Below are 23751 nucleotides of genomic sequence, written 5' to 3' on the forward strand. Positions count from 1 at the left end.
TTTTTTTCTAAATTCGGGAAGTAAAAATCGAGTAAATAAACATGGGCTCTAAGTTCATGCAAATTTGGGTGGAAAAACTTCGAGTACACTAAATTCTGGGACAAATCGGGCTCAATTACTGAAACTAACTGAATTAGTTCCGTAGAAATGGTGATGTAACTGCATTTGCTGCCAAACAAGTTAGTGTGCATTCCTACACACATCTCAGTGAGGGCAATTTGCCGGGTAAAAATCGGGTTTCACCGTAAGGAGGCAAACTTCAATTCGGGGTGCAAGTTCGGGGAAGAATCGGGTGAAACCCTAAAACTTCAGGCTCTAATTATGACCCACATAAGCATGCAGAAAGTGTCTTATTTGATAAGGGAGAGTTCATTTTACAGTGTTAAGCAATTTTCACCATCACGCTCAACAGGCTCGACGCTTGTAGCATGCACAACATTTGCGAAGTTTGTGCAAGTTTATGAATTTTTTTGCACTATAATATGCTGATATTTCTCCCACAAAATTCCCCACAAGCGCTCTCTAAGCCGCAGTAAAAAAATCGGGAAGTTGTGAAAATTGGACAAAATGGACATTTTTAACCGAAAAATTTGGTGTGAGGTGGTCAGGATAGCAGCATGATCAAGGTGTCATTCGATGCATCGTCTTCCTAGCAAGACGTAGCAATTCTTCAAGCAACAGCTGGAAGCAATTCTGGAAGCAATAGCTTCCATTTTATTTGGGCTTTTTACATTTCGCATAAAACTGTATTAAATTTATGTATGAACACCAAAGGAAAGCTTATGAGGGCTGTGAATGCAGCACGCTCGAACTGCACTGCAAATCGTACTACAGTGCTGACACCTTACCACACGTTGTACTTAAATACAGTGAGTACCACTAAGTACAGTACCAGACATAGCCAATTTTGCTGCCAGTACACACTTGAGTGATGGCACATACCCCTCAGCTTCCTACTTTTCAGTGGACAACTCTGTCACAAAGCTTAATTTCACAGGTCCCTTAGCATAACAAAGCTAAGGCGCAAGGCTAATCATTTATTTATTTGTCGCGTGGCATGTCAGCCCAACTTTCCAGTTTGTAAACACCATCTCACCCAGCAGACTCCATCGTGGCCGGAGGAATTTGCTATGTTCTCCATGGATGCCGAAGCACCCAGGGGCTTAGTGTCATTCCTGCTGGGTACCAGGGCAGGGGCAGAGGGGGGTGGCATCCATTCGCGGGGAAAGGAGGGGGCAGACACCTGGTGCATGATGGGATGCACTCGTGTCTGGCCAGAAGAAACGTGGAATGAGCTGGAGCGGTGGCTCATCCCTTCCATGTCCCCTGAATTCCGCTGGCTGGAAGGCGACTTGGGTGACGTCCTCTGCCACTGAATGGGGTCACACGCACGTGGTGTTAAGATCACTTCCACAGAGTGTTTATACATAAGAGGAAGTCAGATGTGTCAACTCTTCATGAACTTTACGTAGCATGAGCATGTTGTTGTAGAGTTAAAGTGTGTAAAGAGTAAACGTTGTGAATATTACACTCAGTAAAGCTTCTTTGTCCATGATAAATGCAGTGTCGGATAGAAGGAGAGTGAGAGCAGGGTTAGTATCATCAGTTTCCAACAGAACTGATAGGAAGAACCAGCTCGGCTATTTGACTAGGCTAGTTGCGTAACGAAAGTATCACGAGAGACAATAAGATGGCACAGATGCAGGCAAGCAGGTAGATGAGATCCATGAAGACAACGGCATGAGCATAGGAAGCAAACACGGAGAAAAGACGACATGGAAAAAAAACTCAGACCACGTCCAGGAAAGCTTTCGTCCATGTCGACTTTTTGTGCTTTTGCTTTCCCTGGCTCTTGTCTTCATGGAACAAGTGCCAAGCAACGTAAGTCAGTCAAGCAAGACAAGAACAAGTCACAATAGAGCTGGAAGACAGCTGCTCTAAGGCTGACCACTGCCAAGACATATAAAACAAATGAGTCACATGTCATGGCATGTGCAGTAACAGTGTGAATGAAGAATGTAGCAATGATCCCAAAATGGGCAATGTCCCAATTTAAGAAAGCTTAGTAACAGTCAAACTATTTGGATTCTAAACTATTGTAATGAATTAACAGCTATCACTTGAAGTCAAGCAGAACACTTTTTTGTACCTAGCACCTAGAAATTCAGACTGCAGCTTGTTACTGCTGCAAATCTCTTTTGGTTAGTTCTCAATACTACTGCACAATAAAACCATTCCATAACAAACAATGAAAGTAAAACCAATTCATTTTGCAAATTTTGATAGGAAACTCTTCTAATAATAAACACAACACAAGAAGGCAAGTGAGCTGGTGTGATGGTGAAGAAGGCAACTACTCCTTGAGCTTGAACATCGTAGAGCGACGAGGACGTGAACAAAGAACCGGACAGGACGAGGCTAACCAGCAATGACAACTTCATTCAATAAGACACTACACTAGGTGGGGGAAAGGAGGTCACTAAGGGAAGGGAGCAAGGTCGCAGAGGGCTGACTAATACAAGAGGGAATACAGGCAATCGTTGATACTTCTAATATAATATGTAACAGGTCATCTTTAACAACATGTACAATGCTTGTTTGAGACCACAGGGGCTCACAACCACTACAGGATGACACATGCTTGGCAATTTCAGAGGAAGTGACATTTTTCTGAACGTTGCAAGCACGCTCTTTGAGGACGTCGTTGATACCTCTCCTAGTCTGACCTACATACTCAACACCACAGCTAAGAGGAATGCAATAGATGACAGATTTCTTACACGGGGCGTAGGGCAGATAACGGCGAGTATGACAAAACACACGCGGTTCAGGATGAACAAAAGTAGTCAGGTTACTCTACGATCCTTAAAATCAAGGAGATGTTGCCTTCTTCTCTTCTAATAGTAGCTAGCAGCAACGAAGCCAGACTGGCCCGAAAGGGGCTCAGGTACGACATCAAGTAAAATTCAATTCTTCAAAATCGTGGATGTAGCTTGCACAAAACTACTACTTTTAAGTGAACATCGACTTGTGGTTCCCATTACAGAGGCTTAAAAATTATGCAAAGAAAATATAACAGGACCCTCTTTGCACAGAAATAGAAATACCACATTTCTCCAAAACATTTGTCAGAGAAATGTCCGAAAAATTCTTCACTCAATTCATACATGGGCATCTTTGTTCCGATGAAATTGTTAGGCCGTGGTACTGTCCGTATATCATGACAAGACAATGACAATCCAAGGAAGCTGAAGACTTACATCATTATGTGAGCCCCTTATTGTATGCAGCTGCCGTTCCAGGTTGGAAATGCGTTTCTTTGCGCTCTGCATCTCAGCACGTGCCTTATCCGAGGGGTTCTTGTTGCATTCCGCCAATATTTTCTGTCATAAAAATAACACATTATACACTTTTGCAAATTTTTTTGCAAAATTTATATTTTACGATGGCCATGTACTGAAGATACTTACAGGCTGTTCTGTATTAAGTAACATATACGGTTATTTAGAAACGCAGCAGGACTTGGCGGTTAAGTACGCTTTTACTACAACTGAACAGTAGCAGTAACGAGTCGACAAGCTGGTACATCACTACAAAAGGGCGGTACCCGAGGTACTCAGGTACTGTCCTTCTGTACAGTAGGACCAGTATCGTATTCACAGGTCATTCTGAGTTTCACAATAATCAAAAATTTTGAAATTTACGATTTGCACAAGCAAACCCAACTTCCAAAAGCTAAGGGTAGCACACACAAGCATACGTACTAAAAAAAGGGAGATGGGAAAACAGTACACGCACTACAACACACAAACACTAACATACATATACAGTCAAACTCCTTTACAACGAAACTCAGGGGACAGCAAAAAAAATTCGCAGTAAAGGTATTTTCGTTAAAAAGGATGTCCATTATTGGACCTATAGGGCTCCAGCGGGACCGCAAAAAAATTTGCTGTAGTGGTATTTTCGTTAAAAAGGTGTTCGCTATAAAGGAGTTTGACTCTAATTTTATATATGCTAGTCACAGGAATGACTACAACGATAACACTGTGGTAAGCGAAATGGTGAACTATGTACTCTTGATAAGATTAAAAAAAGTCACATAGCCAATCACCGAAGGGAGTGGTGTGTCACCGGACATGTGAGAGGGTAAGCAGACACCAGCTAAACCGTAAGTAGCCCGGTCTTAAGAATTCTGAGGACTTTAGACTAGAGCCCTGCACGGGCACTGACCCGTCCCGCGGGTCGGGCCGGGCTTATTATTGGCTGTGTGTTCCGGGCCGGGCCGAGCCGTCAAAATACGCCACCACCGCGGGCCGGGTCGGGCCCGGGCCGACAAACATGTTTCCGAGAGTCAGGCCCAGCCGGGCCACGCAGCTAATTCCACACAATGGAGATCTATTAGTTCACATCATCATGCGCTAGCATCATTCCTGTGCATATTTTACAAAGACAAGCAAAGGACACCATATGATTCGACCCTCTAGAACAATCTCAAAGCCACTTTACATTGCTCCTCACTCCTTTCGTATTTCACAATCACGTTGGGAAAGCTTGATGAGAGGGGTAGGGACTGGGAGAAGGAGTTTGTCGACAGCATCCTCTACCTCCGCAAAAACTTGACAGTGTAACGATAACGCCCATGACCGCGTGCGTTCTGGATTTAATTTAGTCGCGTGCGGTTACGGTGCTAAACCGCCATCACTTGTATGTTTGTGGCCTTGTCTTCTCTCCTTATAAATTTACATATAAATTTGTTTGATAAGTGCCAGAAACGCGTACGTCACGGCTGGAAATACTAGGCCGGGATCTACTTGCCGATTCACCGGGCCGGGCTCTATTTGCTTAGACGTCGGGTTGGGCAGGGCTCTATTGACTGGGTCGCCGGGCCGGGCCAGGCCGCATAAAAATATGAAGGTTTGGGCCCGGGTCGGGCCGGGCCATTTTTCGATGCGCCCAGGCCGGGTCGGGCCCGGAAAAGTCGGCCCGTGCAGGGCTCTACTTCAGACAACATTTATGGAAGACCCAATGCTACCTTTTCAATCTCAGAAACAATAACATCCAAAGTTGGACCACCACTTACATCTAAATAGTTCTGCTCTTTCTCCAGCATCTTCTTGATTGTCTGGTAAGAAATATTGGTGCACTGTTGTTGCTGTTCGGGCTGTGGAGGATACAGAAGTGAAAACAACTTTATTTTGATGACGATGATAGGGGAGTTTCGTTACCAGGCATGATACTCTATGCCAGTGGTTCTCAACTTATATTATGCTGGGGACCCGCGGTGGTGCCAGTACGATTTTGAGGAACCTACTGCTACACAACGTGAAGTAGCCGAAGCGTGTTAAAAACATGGACGACACAAACACATAAGTAGGGCCTGACTTTTTCGGGTTTTATTTTTGGCCAAATTCGGAGGGTAAATATCGGGTGATACTTTTCATTCGAAAATTCGGGTGTATTCGGGTTAAATCCTGTTACGGCATATTCTGCCGTCAGGAATTCGGGTGCATTCGGGTGATTTTTTTTTGTTTAATAAAAATTTGTCTTAACATGGAACTAATGTTTAGCAATGTTATCAAACTTTATTTTAATGCACGCTTACGAGTGCGCCACGCGACCCGGATGTTTTCGGGTAGATTCGGGTTAAACCCGAATTTTACAGATTTCGTTCGGGGGGTAAATATCGGGCGGATACGGGTTTAACCCTAAAAAGTCAGGCCCTACACATAAGCATCCAATGCCCAAAGATTTACGAATTTTAATGCTGCATAATGATAGATGACGATAACTGCTTGGTGTACTCTTTACAACAAGCGTCAGCCACGGTGGTTCTGCGATGTTGATGCCAATCACATAGGTGACATATGGGTGAGCACTATCATGCATTCGAGTTTCACGGAACCTGAGGACAAGGCTCAAAGAGAACCAGTAGGTTTCGTTGAACATCGGTTGAGAACCACTGCTCTATGGCATTGCTAGCGGTAATGGGGTGAAATATGAAACGTAACACCATTTACATTACAAATATTCTCAGACAAGACCCGTAGCTGAGCACTTACATCCACGGGCTGAGGACCTGTGATCCGTTCCGAAGTACCAGAGGTCCTGGGTGTGAGGGGCGCATGGGGCTGGCTGATGCTGGGTGTATGCACCACAGGCACTGGACGGCATGGTTCGCCAGGAGGGGGACCCAAGAGGGTGAGGGCCACATAGGACCCCGCTGCATGAAATGAAGAGAGTGGGTGGAAACAAAGACTGGCAAAATGGTGGGAGTTCCAAATACCAGAGAAATGCAAGCAATATTGCAGAATTTCTGAACACCGAATGCAGCAATTAAAAAGATCATCATACGAACAAATACCCCAAATTATATCGTACTACCGCACAGTTCTCGGCATGCCAGAACAAAACGATGACGACCAGCTTGCCAGAAACAATTGTATCTCCTGAAATGCTGACATATGCGACAAGAGGTGCAATTTTGAACATCTCAACCTCGCAAAATATAGCATGCCGAGAAATGTGGGTAACACGGTGTGCCCATTGAATACTGTACCTATCAAAGAGTACCATACATACATTTGATCAATTTGACAACATCCTGGTGGTTTGACTGGGTGACCAGGGTGCCATTCACTTTGATTATTCGATCGCCTTGGTGAACCCCTGCTCTGGCAGCCGCTCCACCTGCGAGTGACATTCACGAATGGATTACATTGGGTCAGTAGTTCACAATGTTGCTGACTGGAAAACAGTTTTTCCTGTAGAGGGGCCAGGCATTTTAACACCATAAAATAATGGGGAAACAGTTCTGTAAGTGAAAGTATGACCACATTCACTGCGAGGTGCAACGTACCGTTGCACAAATATATAGCGCCGTTGTAAATGATCACCTGATCAAGTCTTGGCATAATTATTAATAATCACCTCGATAATTTTTTTTGCAATGGGACAGGAACTCTGACTTCTTTCTTAAGTGACACTATCTACATGAAAAGTAGTAAGCGAAAAGAATTGAGACAGAGAAATTAACCATGTAATCATAATTGAAACTTTAAGAAGGCCTCTACTAGACTGACTGTCATTTTCTTTTCCTTACATTTAAGCAGACAGAGCAAGGAAAACAGTGCTGCAAGTTTAGCATCTCCTTTAAAAGAAGTGCTAAATTCCAAAGGACACGATTTAACAGTGCATATTTCCTATTGGGCAAATGAAAGAGGTGAACTCCATAACTAAATCAGCTACATAACGAAACAAGATGGTAATCATAACAAAATATGCAAGTGCATACTGCTTAACTCACCTGGCTTAACAGACTGTACAAACACCGGATTGTCTCCAGACACTGTGAGGCCATACCCTTTTTCATCACGTTGAACTATCAGGCACCTCTGAACTAAAAGAACACCTGTAAGTGTAGAAGAGAGGCAGCATGACCAACCCAAATGTGCTGTATATGTTTTTAACATGCTAATCAAAAGTAGATAAAACTGTTTTTACACAAATTCAAACAACTCAGGGAAAAAATTCTCGTTGTTTACGTGTTTTTACACATTAGGGAATGTGAATTAACGTCGAAAACTTTTTTGCTGTATTGTAACTTCAATGTCCAACAGAACGATTGTTATCCTAAAGCTGGTATGAATCTGGGAATGCACAGAAAAGCATGGCTAAGAAAGGCTCAATATTTAAATATATGTATTGTGGTTTTGTATCCAATTGGAGCAGATCAGAGGACAAATATGTCACAAGCCTGTTATCTCCTGTTGAATACAGTGTTGCCACTTCTGATGGTGAGAAACACTGGAAGCTCTCAAGACATAAAAAGCAACAGAACAACTCAGGGAAAGAGGAGTTGATGCCAGGAATTGAACCTGGGTCGTCTGCAGCTGCTGCTGCAGCAGCAACTGCAACTGCTCAATAAGCTTTTGATGGTGTATTGCACAAAGTTGACTACAAAAAAAAAAAAAAACGGAAATAAAACCTTGTTTGAATATATAAGGTTTGTATTTCACCGCTGGTGCCTTTCCATCAACAGGGACAGTTTGCTCTCAAGCAAAACTGAAAGAAACGTGCTAGACATGTGCCATAGACAATGAGCAACTCCGGATCAATCCCTTTCGTTCGAAATCAACGTATTTTCCCCGAGTTTTCACCATTTTCGCGTGGGAACCAGCAACACGGCCGGGGGAAGAGCATATTACGGGAGGCTGCAATTGGCTCGTGGCTTCTAGGCTTGTGACAGGAAGCCACACCTCTTCCAGGGAAACTGTCTCTTGTCGTCACCCTGTTGTCGGACTGACATCGTGCGTACATCATTTTCCATGGGAAAGCCTACTTGTGTGGATCCCACTGATTTCAGGTGCCTACAATAAATCATACCGCTCGAGCTGCCCGAAAGTAATGCACGGACCTGATAAAGTTTGAAATACACCACCCTCTACAACAGAAATCAACGACTCGGTGCCTCGACAGCGAACTATCTCTCTAAAGTAGCACAGAGGTCATTTTGAACACCCTCTTTTCTTCCTATAAAACTGTTAAGTAGGCCAGTATGATGCACCATGCGAAGTAATTCACACCACAGAGTCATAATTACTGCAGAATTGAATTTAAAGTACGTCACAAAAAGCGACTGTGCGCAACGGCGGTGAAGAGCAGTACCAGCCTGTGATCTGCCTGGAACCTCGCGCTTATGCTATAAGGAGAACGCTCGCTGATTGGTCTAGAGAAATGTCTGCTACTCCTCTGTCGTCTGCTACTCGGCTGTTCGGGGTTCTGAAAAAGTCTTTCTCCTGACTCGGTAATGATTCGGCCGCTCCTTCTATCCCCAATTCCCCGGGAGAACTGGCAAAACTGGTTTACAGTGGCAAAGGGACAAGGCGCTGACCCCCACTGACCGGTGAACCAGAACGAGTTCTTCTTATAACGTAATCGGTGACGGTGCATCATACCTTCTCCTCCTCGTAATGCTTGGAGTGGCGAGTTAAGGGTGAAGGTGCGGACCCATGTTTATGTGAGTTTTTTTTCTGGGAAACAAATTGCACACATCAAAAACCTTTAGCGCCGTTCGGTAAATATGACACACACACTTTCATCAGACGTCTTAATCTGAAAAGTTTTTTGAAGGCCCTCTCTACTTCTTTAAGCAAGTTTCCTGCCAGACCTGAACAGTATCATGTGCTCGTGTGGTTTATTCAGGACATTGCCAGCTAGCTTTGATATGCCAGTGGGAAAGGAAGCAGCTTGAAGTTATCTAGTTTGTTGTCGAAGTCCAAGTGCCTGAAAGGTGCTCGTAGAAACTTGTCTCGTCAACCTACTTTAGAGTTCAAAAAGATTCGAGGAGGGCATCTTCTTCCTGATAAACTTGCCTTAAGTAATTTTAGGTGGCCTACAAAATTAATTTTTCTTGTGTTGCATGTTGCAAGCAGTGCTTTTGTTCCTTTCTCTCTTTTTTCACCCTGTGGTTTGCACATGCCCCGCAGATAAGCACAGTGACTCAATGTTTCGTCTTTCCTGTACCCTAATCTAGAAGCTCTTGAGCTTATTGCATTACAGCTTATACATATGAGCTCATTCAAAGCCTACAGACTCATGTAAAGCAATTCAGTCTAATTTCATTCTTCATTATTGTAGCTAAGAAACAGAAACAAGACAGCTGATAGCATAGGTGCTGACTGCAGGGGGGCTGGGGACCTGAGCCCTGGAACTTTCCCAGGGGGCGTCAGGCCCCCTCCGGGAAGTCTACCCAGCTGACACTCAAGAAGAACCCTTTGAGGGATATCATAAGAATCATGTGTTTCATGAGTGACCATGAAAATCCTGTTAAAAATATGAAAAAACACCTCACAATGTCACATCATGGAGTTCCTGACACCCTGCTCAACCTCTGTGTATGAAGAGGGGTGGAGGCGGGTTCATTGTGCCTCCGGCCACCTCTGGCAGCTTGAAAACTCTCCGGCTATGGTTGGGAGCATCTAATTTTAAAGACGTGAGACTTTCGCGCAGAACTTCATCGGGTCGCTCAGAATCAGACCTGAAGAAGTGCAGCCTTCTGCACGAAAGTCTCTTCTCATTAAAGTCAGATGCTCTCAACCGTATACTTTCTGTTGTAAATTTTTATCGCCGGATGCTTGATGGGATTATACGGGATCCGGGATAATAATTTGTATAAGGAACTTAAGCAACTCTTGTTGGACACCAGGAATTGTATCATGGATCTTCATTGAAAACAGAGCATACAATAAGGCAACAACTTGACACTTAGTATCAGGAAGGACATGGGTGCGTATTATCAGATAGGAAAGATAGGGACCCTCAAGAGCACTTGCTTTCTCGTGCGTTTTGCAAGTGAGTAACATTATGGACACAAAAAAGGAATCCCCGACATTAGAGTGAAAGAAAAGAATCAACTTATGAACGTGAAAAGACACAGTTAAGTAAAGAGTAAAGGGCAACAAGGGTGGCCTTGTGAGACACGAGACACATTTCCAAATTTCTGTAACTTGTTTGGAAGCTTTGGCAGATAGCAAATGAACATTATGGAACGAACACTGATAGTGGCAACACAGCACGTAAATGTGACAACACAAAGAGACAAGACAAGCTGTACTGTGTGGATATTGAAGAACTCCAATGAGCTGGAACGAATTGAATGACATCAAAAGCTAGGGATGCACCAACAGCAATTTTAAAAATGAAGTGAATATGAAGCGAATAGTTATAACCCACAGCAAATACGGAGTGAATACTATGTAGTGTTATGATCAAACCATATGCATGTGAAGCACATGTATGCAATATATGCATATGGATCTTCGCATGACGCAGAACTTTTTTTTTATACCTTCTTGTGTGACATTTTCAGGCTCACACATGCAGCTTCGGAACTACTTGGTGATATTCAGTTTGGAAAAGACGTTTCTTCGATTTGAAATTCACATATAGAATTTCATATTCAATTTGGAATTTGTGTTGAATACACAACCATTCGTTTTGGTATTTGAAAACCTGAATATTCGTGCAGCACTACTACTATCGACATCAATTTTACCAAGCATCTCTCTCCTTAGTGACCATGTTAAATGACCATGACCACATAAATATGTTAGTAAAATGCTTAAAACTAGTCCACTGCCACAATTTTGTCACAAACACAAGATAGTGAGCTTAAAGTGCATTTCAAGGAAAACTACAGACCCTGTGTGTCAAAACTTTCAGCAGAGCGGGATACGGGTGGGTCGTCACGCTCCCCTCTTCGACAGGTGTCATTCTTGTTGAAGCTCCCTAACCTAGAAGGGAAGCAATACACCATGAAATAATGCAACATTCAGAGGACATCACACAATATATTTGGTTGTCATCAAAGAATTACCGTGCTCTGAAGGGGAAAAAAATAATATATGCTGCTAGTGTGGCTGGAAGTCATACATGGTAAGCAAAAATATATTACGCATGCAGCAAGGAGCACACACATGGTAAATGAAAATGATGGAAAGGAAGCTAGTGCACATGTGACAACGCTGGATGATGTAAATGACCAGGTACATAGTGGCACTTTCTCTTTCAGGCATAGCTATTTCATGCCAACTTTTAACTTTTTCAGTGCTTTGACATTTAGCTTTGAGAACGATATACCTTCTCAGCTGACACAGAATTTGTGAGTGCCTTATCTGTGACAGAACAACACCACCTTCCATGCCAATTCCTGGAACTCTGCACCATAGGATAACAATTCTAGCGTCATAGAAAGAATCCACTTTTCAAACGGCACACCCAGTACACTTTCTTCCTCTGGTCAAACAAAACTTGCTCCGTTCGAAACGGTCCCACCCCCTCAGTTCGGCTCTCTGAAAGAGAGCCTCTCGTACGCCAGCAAGTTAGTATGTCTAAAAGTAGGCCTCCACTTCTATACATGAAAGACTTCAAGAACAAAGCTCCTTGTGCTCCAAAAATAGGAGGCCCGTTTCAAAAGGCCTTACAGTTGACATTTCTGGTTTACACAATCATTCGCCTGTCTGACGATTGCACCACGTTCTCCCTCTCACTCAATTCAGTCGTACCAGTAAACAAATGCTGCATAATAGAGTTTATTTTTTGTTTTCAATCCTCGCCAGTTACGGCAGTCATATACTTATTGGGATATTGGAACTCAATTTGAACTTGAAGCAAACGAGAGGTGATAACGTGAATCTCTGTAGTGTTACACGTCCATCGGCGGAGTGCTGATCATATATAAAGTGAGAAAAACAGATCACACAAAAGACGTCAATTCCAGTCTTGGGAAGTAGCTTAGTTACAAGTAATCACTTACTGTGCTATTAACCAGTAGCTGCTGTGAATTAACTTCGCTTCTCAGAGAGCGACTTTCACGTTGGATACCAGTCGGCAACACGCAGTCAATGAAGATGTGACTAGTTTTTTAAACAAGAGTGAAAAACATGGAATTCTAAAGTACCTTAACTACTTCCCATCTAGCTACAGTTGCTTTGGAATTCCCGGTTTGACCGTCTAATTTCTGAAACTAGTCGGATCTTCCTTCATTACCTTTCGCTGATGGGTATTCAACAGGAAAGTTGCTCTCTGAGAAAGAGTTATTGGTTACAGTCACTGGTTAATTGCTCTGTAAGTGATTATTTGTGGCTAAGTTACTTCCCAAGACTGCTCAATTATATAAACGTTTTCTTTAAAAATTTAGAATCTGCCAATTTTTACTCAATTCTTACTGTGTCATGCTATTTTATATTGAAACTGAGCTAGTATTTATGGCCTGTGGAGGCAAGGCACAAAAGAGCTTACCATGACACAAAAATTACAGATGGCCACTAGATTTCATGGCTTGAACTTTATTCTTGCAGAGGCAATTATCACAGCAACATGTTTCAGTGAAGAATATGCAACATCAACACCTGACCTGACTTGGGATTCCTAAAGCCACACTACTAAAGTACAGCAGCATTTATCTGAGGTCTAAACATAAGCAATTAAGTGAACAAATTACGCACAAAGGAATGCCTCTGTACCTTATGTGACTGAATCAGGACGACTGTGCCTGTTGACTATTACTAATGTCAAGTGATAGTAGTAAAAACGTGTACAGGTAGTAAACGTGCACAGCAAGGTAAAGTGGTAGATTGTGCTTGATACCTTGCCGAGATCCTGCTTTTCTTCGGAAAAACTGCAGATTTTAAATTCTACCTCAAAATCAGTCCCTGCACTGTCTGTGAAGTAAGTTGTTGCGTCCGAACAATCAGCAATAAAAGGATTGCGCACTTTTTCCTTAGATCCTTCCGTCAATGCTTACAAGACGGAAGAATGGTTAAAAAGCAAGTGAGCTGGTGGCATAGATCCATGAGGTTTTCTTCATTATGGATCCTTTCATAAGCTGCAAGTTCAGTAAGAACAGTGTTGTGCTGGTAAGGAGACAGTCATACATGACTGTGTGTTGTACTTCACTACCAAATATGCTCACAAAAAATCACTGCATTAATGAACCAACATGTTTGAGAGAGTGCATACATGAGACAGTTTGGTAAGATGTCGGTCTCCAGTACGCACTCTTCAACTGCTCAATTATGTGTCGCCAACTCGCCAAATCTCCGTTGTTAATGTTTGAGACTATAAACATGCTCCTCTGGAACCTTCTGAGTTCACTGTGCTGTAGGCACACAGCACCAAAGTGAGAAACTTGAATTTTCAATTGGTGCTTCGATCGCGATTGTAGACAAGCAGTTTATTCCTAATGTGACATCAGTTTTAATATCAAACATCACAAGTTACGAGCGTTACAAGTGATAAGTGAAATATCTGTAAAAGCATGAGCGTGGGATCAATATTACCATTTCAGAAATAGAGTAATTATGAACTACACACCAAAGTGGCCAAAAAATGGAAGCCCTCCCCAAAGTACATGCACAGCTGTTTAGGTGACCATTTCATTGGGCTTCTTTTTAGTGAAACTAAAAAGCCTTTTGCTAGATTCCAGCAGATTTTAAAAGCAGCATAATTAGTGCAACATACTGTCGCATTAGTTTAAAATTTTAGCCCATACTTGGAATCAAATAGAACACACTTGCTTGGACAGACACAACCAAAACAGGCGAGCAAGATCTCTCAATTTGTCACATAACAACATGACATATGGTTGTCATAACAGCCTTCTGTTTTTTCCTTCTTTCACACATCACACGGCCTGGCAGTGGAAAATGTCTCCGCTTTGTCCGAAGCAGTTCGAAACAAACAAATGATAATCGTTCAACTGCTCTGGTGTCTCATTCGCGACACCTAAGCTGCAATCACCACAAGGCTTCCCCCCTTTTCTAAGTTGTGTTTACTGAAAAAGCAACCAGGGGAGGGTCGCTTGCCAACGTTCCATCGATCACGCAGGCCGCACGAGTCCAGGCTGAACGCACGTACGCTCATGGGGATCGCGCTTTCTCAGAGCGGAAAAAAAACTAAAGATAAAAAATAAAGCACTCGGTTGCCGAGACCTACTTTCGCTTGTGTCGCCGCGCCGGAACATTTTTGCGCACGACCGGTCGACGCGTTTTCGGAGCAGGGCCATCGCCATGCGCATCGCCGTGCACAATATCCGGGTCGAGATGGAAGACTACGCGGACGGGGTGCTAGAGATTGTCGAAATAGTTAACGGAGAGAACTTTTTCCCTGTGTTCGTACATGGCTAAGACAAGAAAAAAGAAAGGCATATTTTAAAATCGCACACTGTGTTACGATTTCGTCCAGGAAGTCCCATTTTTATTGGACCGCGGTGAACACCGAAGCGACCGAAGTACTGCAGTCGAACACAAAATGTAGCAATAAAAGCAAAAACACAAAGAAGAAGCACCGAAACTTACACCGCCACGGGTCAGCGGCGCGAAACCGAATAAATTAATAGCCGTTGCCTATGTAGCGATAAGATCATGATACTTCGAGCGATAATATCGACACTGTGCGGCGACAGACCTGTTTGTGGACGGCCGCGTTGGAGGGAATCACCCGACCACGCGACGCAAGTGGCGGCGACATCCTCCCTATGCCGGAAGGACACTTCCCAGAGGGAGCAGTCAGGCAGTGAATACTGCTGTAGTTTACATTGCAGCCACGAGGATCCTAACCGATTCCGACCCCGTAGTCAATGGCAGATGTAACCAAATGATCTGCGCCGTTAGGCGATCGCCTCCCCCCCCCCCCCCCCCCCTCCAAAAAAAAGGTGAGGGCACCTGCTCCGTGTAAGGTGTTTTTATACAATTTAGCACAATCAACAGTACAAACCAGAGCTCCCTACTTAATAGTACATTCCTCCATGTGTCTTTAATGCCACGAACGATATCGATAACATGTTTACATCTTCGTCACACGGCGGCAGTCACCACACAAACAAGATCACAAGCATTATTCGGTCGACTCGAAAAAAAATGAAGCGATAGGTGGTCCGGGATCACCATCGTCTTGTGGACCACATCACACTCGCTGCAGACTGAGTTCCTTGGTCATTTGCGTGACATGCACGCGCGAGCTCCAATGTCCAAGACACCAAGGGCCTCTTTTTTTTTTTTTCTTCTTCTTCTTCTTTGTCGTGTGCTGGGGTTGCCCTCACCGTACACATACAAATGTCGCGAGACGACAGGACGTCTACGGAGGAGCATGAGCCTTCCCTCGTCTTGTTACCGTGCTTTTTGTTTGTTTGTATCTTGAAACTAACCACGCCTAAAATTTACCGAAGTTTCCTTCTGTTCGGTCGTATTTTCCCCGCTCGTGTCGTGGGACGATATATCGCTCCTCAACAGCTCCAAAGTGAAACCCGATTTGTCAGCCAGATACTAAGAAGAGCGCGCTCCTAAACTTAGCTACAAAGCAGCTGACTTGGCAGCACTGTATAACAACCTCATCGACACCCGGAAGCTTCTTCACAGTTACAGAGGGTAGGAACTCCCAAGTATGTTCCTGCACGAGGGAGTGCTGACTGATGGAAGTTTGCGTGAATGTAATTCCTCGTTTTCTCTCGATACTGGTGCACCCAGACTAAAGGGCGCTTTTCCACTTCGCGCTCCACTGACTGTGTGTTCGGCCAAAGCGCCGCCGGAAACTGGCTCTTCCGCGAAGTGCAACGCTCTAACCGGCGGGAAGCTTCTTCTTCTTTTTTTTTTTCACTCCATAACCTCCAATTTCGAAAAGTGAACGTTCATATTTTCGCTGAAGAAGGGTCCCTGCAGAAACAGCGTTCAGGTATAAGTACGCGGCGCTGCAGCATTCCATAACGTTCGGAGTAGAACTGGAGAATTTCTTTTGGTTTGTTCGAGCAATACCGGCGTTTGTAGCGCCCCACACAAGACAATAAAAGGGGCTCAAAGTGAGAAAGGACGCAAACCGCAGTTTCACCTTCGGTCAGTCATTTCGTTCGAAATCCATTCGGGTATGAAGTTGGGCTTCTCAGTTTATCTATTCGGAAGTTACGGTGTTTGCTTGTATTGTACACGAGAGTCTCAAGGACTCATTCCCCCCCCCCCCCCCCAAAAAAAAAAAGAATTGCTGAGTCCTCCCAGCTCCACCCAACTTTTTGAGACTCTTGCATCCGCTACTCTGATTTATAAATTTGAAAATTTATCAGAATTGCATTAGCGAGCACGTCCAGAATCTGATCGAGGTACTGACATGTTTCGACTACTAGTTGACTAGTTAACTACCTAAGACTCCTTAATGAGCGTTTTAATTTGAGGGTTTCGGAGAAATGTGAGATAGCGTAATTGGAGCTAATCGTTATCCCGTCACCCTATTTTTATAAAATCCAAAAATGAAGAAATACGTTGAAATATATATCTTGAAAGTTCGCTATGCGGGGGGTCCCCGAAATCCACCATTAAGAATAAACGCTTAAGAATAAAATAAAACATTCAAGAATAATCCGCTTAAAAAATACGCGGTTAAAAATATCTCTCCTAAAATAAACCGCTTACTATCCCCGCTTAGAGATCGCCGTTTAAGAATTCACCATTAAAAATAAACGGTTTCAAAATCCCCTCACCATCTAGCACGGAGGCGGACTGATTGCAATTTGCGCCGGGTTAGATCAGGTTATGTTAGGTTAGTTTATTTTGGACTCGGTTAGTTTGGGATAGTTTAGGCTAGTTTTGTCCTGTGAGGTTAGTTTAAGCCCCTTGCTTGCAGTTTACCTTGGATTTGGGCCATACCACATGACTCCAGCAACTGTAGGGTAGATTTGGGGGGATTCTGAAATGGTTTATTTTTAACGATATATTCTTAACCGTGGATTCCTTAGCGTTTTTATTTATACGGGATATTTCGGCGATTATTTTTGTGCGTTGATTTTTAAGCGTATATTCTGGGATATATATTTTTAACAGTGGGTACTTACGCGTTTACTTTTGAAAGGTTATTTTTAATGGTTTCAAACGGGATACACCCCGCTATGCAAATGAGCCGAAACCGAAACTCCGCTCATCAAGTGCGCGGGAAACGATGCAACATTCGCTTCCGGGATCTCATCTGGGTCGCAAGGTGGTTTATCTGTTCAGCAGATGAGCAGCTACTCCAATAACCTCCATCGCTCCAAAGCACGTGGAATGAGCGTTCTCCTCTCCGCGCTCCTGATACGCGAGGTTTCGGTTTCGGCTCATATTTGCATAGCAAAGCTTGGTGCTGGATATTTCAACGTCTTTGCTCGTTTCAGGAGTTTTAAAAAGTTGACTGGTTCGAATTCTACCGCCCGGCATGACCCTGAAACCCTCAAATTAAAAGGTTCATTGACAAATTTTAGGTTATGGGTTATCAAGTTGCTACATAGCCAACACACGCTAGCAAAATGTCCGCCTAGCTATATAACCGATCTCCAAAACCGGCTCTTGTGCTTCTGACACAACTTTTTTTTTTATGTAAATGCGAATTACTAACGATCGAATAAGAAAGAACACCTACCATAAGGCCTTTACAAAAATTATATATCAAAGATTAAAAATCTTGTACCAGCCTTTCGGACGTGTCAAGTATAAAAATAACATTCCCATCGTTGAACCAGTTCGCTGACGCAATGGCGACTTACATCGTTCATCACAATGTATTTTTTATTCAGATTCAGCCTAACAAACACACACACACACACACACACACAAAGAGGAAAGGCTGAAATGCCTCATTCCTATCAATAGAGTGCACAATTGAGTCACACCCTTCGACATTCATCGTAACAGCAGGCAAAAAAAAGGAAGCTTGCAACCACCACAGACAACCTTCACAGACACAACAGCAGGCATCGATCAGTTCGCCCAGTTAGCATGGGAGGACTCATCGCCAATCAGCATACAAAGGCCGCCACTACAGGCAAGTGGGAATAAGAACTCCCCGTTACGCAAGCGCCCTGGTCGCGTGCCAATACACCCCTTGGAAGAGGGAGAAAAAAAAAAAAAAGGATGGGAGACACCGATGCTCAAGTGTGGCCACGCATACAAAGTGGCCACGCTGTGAGAAGATACACAGCACAGGTAGTGCTGGCGAAGGGATATGGGACACGCAGCTTTATCACGTGGACCGCCTGTTGACTAATACATCCTGCTGTACTGGCGTGCGCGTACGCCGAGGTTGAGGCCAAGCGGTGGTGATGTATGAAACGGACTAGCTTTCTTTTCTCTTTTTATCAGACGTGTGCGTGGCTGCTAGCGTAGTCTGTCTGAGGAAGTGTGTACAGGTGTTACGACGGATCAGTAGCTAAAGCTTCGCTATCAAAGGAGTATTTTTTTTTTCTTACCGCGCAGTGTGCACATCCCACCTGCAGAAACTATCACGCAAGATAGTTCCGTTGGGAAGCGCGCATTCCCTGAAAAGGTTAGTCTACAATAATGTGCACAGCGGCGGTGAACTCACCCAGCTCCTTCCGGCGTGTTGTGACGTCAGCTCCTCCGAACACTTTAATTGGCTGTTCAGAATCATCCGCTACAGCGCGGGAGCAAGACAACCTGTCAACTACTCCGTATCAGACGCGGAACGCTCTGCGCCAAATACAACCACCAAAAGAAAGCAAAAAAAAAAAAAAAAAAAAGAACAAGGAGCGCATCTCACTACTGGGACGAGACGATGGGACTTTTTTCTTTTCTTTTTTTCACACACCCTGTACATCAACGACAGAATAGTCGACAAGTTCTACAGAGTCAAACAACATAGATGATACGCATGCGTGGTGTTCCCCCCATCACAGATACATCTCTTCCTCGATCTATGGGTGAATCCTAAGAACGCGTCGCAACAGCCATCTAAAAGTGGGTCAAGGCTGCGATGGACCGCAGGAAGAAGTGACCATCGTTCCGAGGAAGTTTAAAATATGCAAATCCGGTGCTGACGCATCGGTTATGCAAAGCAATGTGAAGGTCTTGCAGCCCGATAACGTATATCCCGTCCGGCCTGCACTGAGTACATTAGATAACCATACCGCGGAAGGAATCAGATCGAACACGGTGGAAAGCAACTGTTCCGAGGCTCTTTGAAGCGTCGTAGTGAACGGTAGAATTAAATATAGTATTCAACAGTGGGTGTTCGCAGACTGTTGATAAGGCGGCTTTCGAAGTACCGTGTTTACTGCACCTAATTACCTGATAATATTCTGAATCGTGCACGATGCCATTCGTTCCGGTAGGTACTGCAGTTTCCGACTGACGTTATCGACGGTCTATTAAAGGTACTGTTAAGCAGATGGCAAGCTTTTATTATTGGCAGCCGTATTTGAAAGCTTATTCCGAAAGAGACCCACAATGCGAATTTTATGTGCGTCAGAAAACTCCAGACATTTTTTTAATCACGACTGAAATTGCGGTGAAAAGACGCGGGGCGACGCCTGGTGGTAAACAATCGCCTATTCGTCGAGCAACAGTGCTACATGTCCCCAACCCTTTATCGCCTTGGCTAATTAGCCAGCGTCTTCAGCTTTCTTTGAAAACTTTGTTCAGACAAGATAGGTCCTGACACATGTTCTCTCAAAATGCAAGAACACTGGTACATCGTGGAAATGGGTAACAGAACTGTCAGCAGAATCACCATGAGAGTTACCTACGCAAAAATGCACCACGTCCGGCGAAGCGGCGTGGTGATGGTAGCGGTCCACAGATGTCGCTGTACGCTCTCACTGTTGCCCGTGGAACAGTGGTATTACACTCTCTAATCTGTTACTTATTCTATAATATTATTATTACTACGATATTAATATTAACCGGTACTTATTCTCTCCCCAATCACTCACTCTTGATTTTGTACTTTCCATGGAAACACCATGGAAGCCATCTGTAAGAGGGCCAACTGCTGGCTTGCATTTCTTCGACGTAGTATAAGAGAAGCGCCCATAATTGTTAGACTAGTAGCATATACAACCCTGGTCCGACTTCAATAGCGTGGATACGGGATCCACATCAGTCATACCTAGAAACCCTCGCTGAGTCAGTGCAAAACCGGTGCATCCGTTTTACATTGTCGGATTATTCTATCCAATCCAGTGTCCCTAATGAAACTTACCCTGAGTATTCCCACTTTAAATAGACCAAAAGCCAGGGGTCATGATGTTTATTACTGCGTAACACTGGCTTGCACAACAAATAAAAACTAAACAAAAAAAGGACGTTTCGCTCATGGACGTTCAGCTTAAGGAGGAAGCACTTTCGGACAAGTTCTTCTACTTTTCATCCCTGAGACAGCTGTATATAATTCGAGCCCAGTGTATTTCTCATCGTACTGATCATAGTCAAAACGTATCGCGGACTATTTGTTGTATTGAGTCCTTCAGACACTCTTTTTTTACCATTTGCTGAAACCGAGTGGAATCATCTCCCACAGGACATTGTTGACATCCAGGACCTGTAATCATTCGTAAACATTTACTTTCCCATCTGTTTGACCGATAGCGATGTCATTGTCAAATCAACCTCACGATGGTGATGTTATCATTTTTTTTTCTTTTTTGGCTAGACTGCAGTTGTCAATGGTATTGTTGTTTTCCTTAACGACTGCTGTTAAGATTCATTGTATGTATTGTTTACCCACGCAGGAATATTCCCAGGATTTTCGTCTCGGGGGAGCGTTGGTGGTCTGTAGGGGGTTGGAGGGTGGAACCCATATTTGCGGCTTTTCTGGCTTTTTTGGCCTTTCTGGCAGATAATTTGGAGAGTTGTGGGAAGATTTTTTTTGTGGGGGGGGAGTGTAAGGGGTGCTGGGAAAATCCCTGTACCCATGTAATGACCCCTAGCAGTCCTTTTTTTTTTGTATAATAAACAAATAAGTAATCTCTATCGGTACCTTCGCTAGCTGCGCAACAGGACACCTTTCAACGGGATGGCGCCGTGAGGCGAGGAGAAACCTCTGCTGGCAAAAACTGAGCTGAGGGCAAAAGATAGCGACGGCATTTGGCCACCTCTGCTCCCCAGGCCCTCCCCCCTCTTTCTCTCTCTCTTCTCTGCTACCGCAGTACAGTGGCCAGATATGAGGGAAATCCCGAGCTTATCTTTACAGTCGGGCTGGTCAGCGAATTCGCACTGACTCACACCACTGTGGGACGTTCTAGGGCTCCTTCTTTGGGCAGGTGCTTCATCCTTATCAGGTGCTTGAAGCGCTACTGGGCCGAGAGACTGACAAAGTAGGGATAGCCTCTCTTACCGTGTCGAGATAATAATTATGATAGGAACGTCCTTTTCTGGAGCAGTACGAGATCAAAACGAATCCGGATAACGTAAACAAATACCAGAGTTCGAGGTAACTCGTTACTGTAACTAAGTTCCTTTTTTTGGTAACTTGTAACTTAACTCGGTACTTTTGCGCGGTTGTAACTTTCAGAGGAACTCTTTCTTTTTCAGGTAGCTTTGCTAAAAGTTAAGTTCCAAGTTACTTTTAATTCGCTTTTCACTCACGTGCACATATTTTCTTGCTTTCTCTCCGGTTCCTTCATGACATTTTTTTTTTTTTTTTTTTGCCATAAAACGTGATATTCAATCAATGACAGTATTTTATTGAGGAAGTAAAAACCGCTGCCACTGAAATGAAGCTGAACCATTGTGCGCCCACAGGGAGTAAGATGCAAAGCGTTCGAATAGACCACTACCAGAGAAACGTCATCATGATGCTGGTAGAGAGAGTGAAACCGAAACAAATCGAAAGGAGAGGGCTGGGTTCCACGAACGGGCACTTGTTCGCTGCCTCCCATTGAAAGAAAATAGGACCGAAGGTGGCGTCCCTTTCAGGGACCATCGTAATCCCCTCAAGACCGTGGCTTTCGGGCGCGACCTTGTTCACCTCTAGCTTCGAGCGTAGTTGAACTCTACCAAATTTGTGGCACTGTGGAACACTATGACGTCATTTGTTTACAAACAGAAAGAGGTCTATTGTTGGATATAAACGAAAACGATTTAAGCGTATTGCACTCCTCCGCAGGCAACTCAACTGCTCTCGTGCGCTGCACCTGCGTAATGCTGTTTTAGTTAGTAACTTGGAAGTAACTCGTTCTTTTCTTTTAAGTAACTCAGTAACTGCGAGTTACATTTCAGGCTAACTTAACTTGTAACGAGTTCTTTTTGACGGGTAACTTCTCAAACTATGACAAATACAGAAGGGAATGTCCCTATCCAAGTAAAACAATGTGCTGAAATTGAGAGCACCCAGTACTGGCAATTCGATTTCTCTCTATTTTTAACGAAAACACTCCATTGATACCTGCTGCCTTTCCTACATATCTAATTTTTCAGCGCACCTGAAATGCGCACATTTTGCTCAAATGCCGACACCAAGGTTGGAGAGTTGTAAGTGATGCACAATTCCTCGCTCCCGATGAAACAGCAAGTCCCAATCTTCACCTCATCCTGCTAAACTTAGACTCAGTGCACATTTCAAAGCACACCAAAATGGCACCTAATATACTGCCACACTGAAACATGTTGCGCCAACTTGCTAGACCTACAGCAGGAAATCCTGTACTTTATACCATGCATATAGGTGGCAAATAGACAAAACACGAGACAAGAAAAAAAAAACGAATATATATCCATACAGTTTCAACATTCCTTAGACTGCTCAACGGGTGCATATGCACTAATTAATGAAATCTAGAGGTAATTGAATGGTTGACCAGAAAAGGTTATACCACAGTATTTTGATGCGTGCCCTTGAAACTTGCTGCTGGACACTTTTCTCTAGTTTCGAGTCAGATTCTTATGAGTCCAGAACACAGTGCTGTGTACGAAAGAGCTATGACGAAAGCAGTCATGGCAGTCACAAACACATAAATGTAGTCGCGTTTTGAAATGCAACTGAAGCAACACATTACATACTCCTTCACATAACCTCATTTACCACAACTGTGGGTAAGTTACTCACAAAAAGAAACCGAGTTAAGTTACAACTAGCTTGCAAAAACAGTAATTGAACTATAGAGATACTTTTTCAGCGTGTAACTCTTAATAGTTACACTTAGCAAGTTACAGTAACTTACTTCACAGTACTTGTGCCATAAAAGGCTCAAACTTCCTAGGGAACAAAGCCGAAAGTAAATGCAACATTCAGAGATTTTATTTTACGGCTTGTGCTGTCCAACACCAGTTGCTTCACATGCTTGTTACACTTAAGCACTAGTTGCTCATCAAAGTTATCACCAGTAAGCACTCAATGTTTCACATACATTCTTTAACAAGCAGTCGAGTCAGAGTACCGGAGATCTCTCTACATCGTTCTTTACAACATCGTCATTTTGGAAGTGACTCATGGGAAAAT

General features: G+C 43.7%; 1 protein-coding gene across 3 annotated transcripts in view; it reads right to left on the minus strand.

The window, feature by feature from the left end:
* Nucleotides 1-23751, minus strand: part of LOC135385494 (rho guanine nucleotide exchange factor 11-like) — a 197182-nt gene that overhangs the window by 164358 nt on the left and 9073 nt on the right. For all 3 annotated transcript variants that reach the window (XM_064614838.1, XM_064614836.1, XM_064614837.1), the window contains 7 exons: nucleotides 11203-11294; nucleotides 7307-7411; nucleotides 6583-6690; nucleotides 6063-6223; nucleotides 5084-5164; nucleotides 3261-3383; nucleotides 1097-1372 (listed from right to left, as the gene is read on the minus strand). In XM_064614838.1, the coding sequence (XP_064470908.1) occupies nucleotides 1097-1372; nucleotides 3261-3383; nucleotides 5084-5164; nucleotides 6063-6223; nucleotides 6583-6690; nucleotides 7307-7411; nucleotides 11203-11294 (946 nt within the window). The remainder of the gene's footprint in view (nucleotides 1-1096; nucleotides 1373-3260; nucleotides 3384-5083; nucleotides 5165-6062; nucleotides 6224-6582; nucleotides 6691-7306; nucleotides 7412-11202; nucleotides 11295-23751) is intronic.

Source organism: Ornithodoros turicata, chromosome 2 (genome assembly GCF_037126465.1).
Source record: "Ornithodoros turicata isolate Travis chromosome 2, ASM3712646v1, whole genome shotgun sequence".
NCBI lineage: Eukaryota > Metazoa > Arthropoda > Arachnida > Ixodida > Argasidae > Ornithodoros > Ornithodoros turicata.